Raw genomic sequence first — 3,681 nt, 5'->3', positions numbered from 1 at the left:
TTAGTTCAAGCTTTTACAAATCCAATCGCCGACAAACGGAAGTATTTTACGAAGAAGCAAGAGTCTGCTAGAAAAGATATTGAAAGAGCTTTTGGAGCTCTGAAAAAACAATATTATGTACTGGCGAACCCGATACGTTATTGGACTCGGGAGAGGATAATGGACGTCGTCTACACGTGTCTGATCCTACACAACATGACGTTAGAAGACGAGGGCAAAGCTATCTGCCAAAACTACCAAGGTGACATTCCGCCACAACCGTCCACAATCAATGATCAACAAAGACTTCATAACATAGCAAATATCAAGAGCCGTGAGATACACGGGAATCTTCGACATGAGTTGGTTGAACATTTGTGGGCGAGGCGACCCGATGATCTTGTATTAGATTATTGTTATTATTAAGTATTATTGTTTGTTTAATTTTTAGTATGTTTTTTTTTTGTAATTTGAATTTTATATATTAATGTGTTTTTTTATTAATGCGTGTTTTTTTAATAATTTATAAGTTTTTTTAATAATACGTTGTTTGAATATATTTATAAAAAAAAAAAAAAAATTTTTCGCTGGAGCCCCTGTTGGAGCCCCTCCACACCAGGGGTCAGGGCTCCAACGGGGGCTCCAACAACCCCCTTATCCAGTTTCTCTCTCTGCCACACGTCATAATATTATTGGTTGGAGCCCCCACTAAAGCCCTCATTAAAACCCCCAACACCCCTCAGCCTTACAAGAAGAGTTGTTTAGTTGTCACACACACACATGCGTGTTTTGGGTGTGAACCGTAGTTTCAAAGAAATAGCGTATTTCTCCGAGAATATATCAACCAAAATAATGCTTTGCGTCCATAATAATAATACGAAGATCTTGGTACAATAATAATAATAATATTATTATTATAATAATTCAAGGGATGGGGAAAGATGAAAGAAAGCGGAAGAGGGAGGTGGACGGCGGCGGCGGACGGCGGAAAAAGGAGGTTGAGAAAGATCCGGTGGTGGTTACACCGCCGACGGAAGAGGAAGTTGATGAATTCTTTGCTATTTTGCGGCGGATGAGAGAGGCGGTAAAGTACTTCGAAAAAGGTATTGGTGGCGGGAAGTTGACAGATCGGTCACCGGAGGCTGATGATGATGATGATGGTGAGGTTTGTGTGAAGAAGAGATCCGACGTTGGTCTTTTGGATCTGAATACTGTTCCTGACGACGGAGAGTAAGGTTATACGGCGGCGCGTGGGTTTGTGTTTTTGAATTGCGCATCTGGCGCGTGGGTTTGGTGTTAAGTATCTAACTATCTTACGCTATGTAACATTGTTGTAACCTCCATGTTTTAAGTGTTTTGTTCGTGGATGGAAGAATATATGTATCTAGAAATTGATAATTATGTTAATTAGTTTAGCTTTGCTTTTTTTTTTTTTTCTTCGTTTGAATCTCCACTCAGACGTAAAAACCCAAAACCCCAGTTTCCGTCCTGCTTATGACCTTTTTAATTTCTTCTTTGTGCACTTCTTTAATTTGCTTTATATTTGCTTCTCGTTTCGTGATGATTTAGCACAATATAGCCCAATTAAGCCTCATCAACACTTTAGCTAGATGACACAAATTTTTTTTCTTTTAATGCCATATTTCTATTTTTTTTTTCAATTCAACCATCAAAATATTGACATTTCAATAAATTAAGTTGGCATCGTTTTAACTCGTTCCAAGTTAACTTGCATGAACGTAAAAAGTATACAACAGCTAGCATAATATATTTATAAGCATACCGACTCGTCTTACAATTAATTAATATTCAAATACGAGTACATTAATTAATCTAATTTATTTAATTATACCATTAAAGCAAGATAATTTTTTCACATGACATCATTATAGAGTGTTCATATTGGATTCCACATAAGCAATTCCCTTAAATACATTTTTCATCTAATTAACATTCATTAAATTGTATAACAATTTATTAAATGCATAAAACCCTCTATCCATTATTTTTTATTTAATTACCATTCTAAAATTATATTAAGCTATTCATATAAATTTAGAAAGACTAATAGTTAACCTTTTACAATTCAATATAAAATTCTTTATTAATTTTATTTTATATTCATTTAAATCAACAACAAAAGTTTGATTATATAAATCAATACAACGGCTAAAATTTTGAAAAATTATTAAACGGTGAAAATCAGAACAAATCTTTTATTTTTTTGATGTACATGTAATTCAGTTTTAATACTTTAAGTTATAATTTGATTTAAATGAATATAAAATAAAAGTCATAAATAAAAATTATTATATGAAATAACTGAATTTACGTATTACATATAATAATTTTTATTTTATTATAATTTCCACCTATGTGAAACACGAGATCTAACCTAGTTAATAATATATCAGTGTGCTGTTAATTGTGAAGCAAAGAACCAAGTTTAATAAGATGCGAAGCTATTCGGCTTTGAAGACCTTGGAGTCTGATTCAAAACTAGGGGACTGAAAGAAGAAAAAAATAAAGAAAACTATTATTCAAAGATCAGATTAACCAAAAGATTAAATATTCCGTAAGTTATTTCTATATCAATTGGTATTTAGCTTTTTAGTATTTAAATAGTGTGATTTATATTTAGAGTCAATTATTGTTCCATTAGGATGGTTTCTTAGCATAAAAATAGATTATTGGTGAAACACTGGTTAACTAGAGCCGATAAACACAAATCTCAAGGCAGATCATAACTTGATCTTTATAACTTTCATTTGCTCAAAAAATTACAATTGCAATTAATATAACCCACAAGTACTGATGTATATAAACTAAAAAAAATTGAAAACCTAATTAGACTCGAATATGATACCCTTATCACAAATGAATATTAATTAGTAAAACAAACTCCCTTGTGGCCGAACTCATGGGCTCATCTTGGCCTCTAACTTGCGACTCATCATAGGCTTGACGGGCCGACCAATATACTAGACTAACAATTAAGGTGAATATATTGTAAGTTCGTTTTAATTCAGTATATCAATAAAAGAATCGTGAGAGTTGTGGTTGCAAATCTTATGTATCGTGCTTTTTGTAGGCCAACCATTCACAAATATAAAATAACGTAGAATACATTTTTGTACAAGCTCTCATTTATAATTAAGTTCTTTCCAGAGTTATTGTTTCACTGATGTGGACAAACCCATTTTTCATAGTTTCTAAGTCTCAAACACACAACTTAAATTATCGATGTCGCATTCATCTTGACTCTGTTTTAATTTAGACACGTTTTTATTTGTTGTGATTCTCTCACAAAGAGGTACAAGAGCGGACAAAATAAGAACATGAGCGAACCAAATAATATTAATAAATACCAATTCGGTTATCCATGCAAATAGCTTGGTCGGTTCTCATAAATAGTTTGGCTGGTCCTCACATATTCCGGCAGCCGTCACAAATATGAACAAATGACGGGAATCTATGGCTTCTAGGTTTAGGCGGATGGCAGGTGAAGAAATCCTCTGACGATTTTTGAATGACTATTTTAGATACTTTTTGAAAAGCATGACTAGTCTAGGAATTTATTTTGTTAAAGTGATCATTTTGGGGATCTTCTTATATTATTAACTGAAGAGGTATGTACCCGCCTTAACATCGAGCGGGGCGGGTCAACCTACAAGATATAGACAAGAGGCTTGAAATCAAGAT

At 33.3% G+C, this 3,681-nt stretch overlaps 1 protein-coding gene across 1 annotated transcript; it reads left to right on the top strand.

Annotated features, from left to right (window-relative positions):
- Positions 1 to 910: 910 nt before the first annotated feature.
- On the top strand, positions 911 to 1,386 carry LOC143547510 (uncharacterized). Its single transcript, XM_077038914.1, has one exon. The coding sequence runs from the start codon at positions 911 to 913 to the stop codon at positions 1,211 to 1,213; it is 303 nt and encodes a 100-aa protein (XP_076895029.1). The 3' UTR covers positions 1,214 to 1,386.
- The last annotated feature ends 2,295 nt before the right edge of the window (positions 1,387 to 3,681 follow it).

Source organism: Bidens hawaiensis, unplaced genomic scaffold, assembly GCF_021521415.1.
Source record: "Bidens hawaiensis isolate Kalapana, Puna unplaced genomic scaffold, B.hawaiensis_p1.1 tig00014728_1, whole genome shotgun sequence".
NCBI lineage: Eukaryota > Viridiplantae > Streptophyta > Magnoliopsida > Asterales > Asteraceae > Bidens > Bidens hawaiensis.
This window is presented reverse-complemented; position numbering and strand designations above follow the sequence as displayed.

What these genes read in the sequence shown, in the direction of transcription:
- LOC143547510 (XM_077038914.1), top strand. Translation starts at nt 911, where the DNA reads ATGGGGAAAGATGAAAGAAAGCGGAAGAGGGAGGTGGACGGCGGCGGC.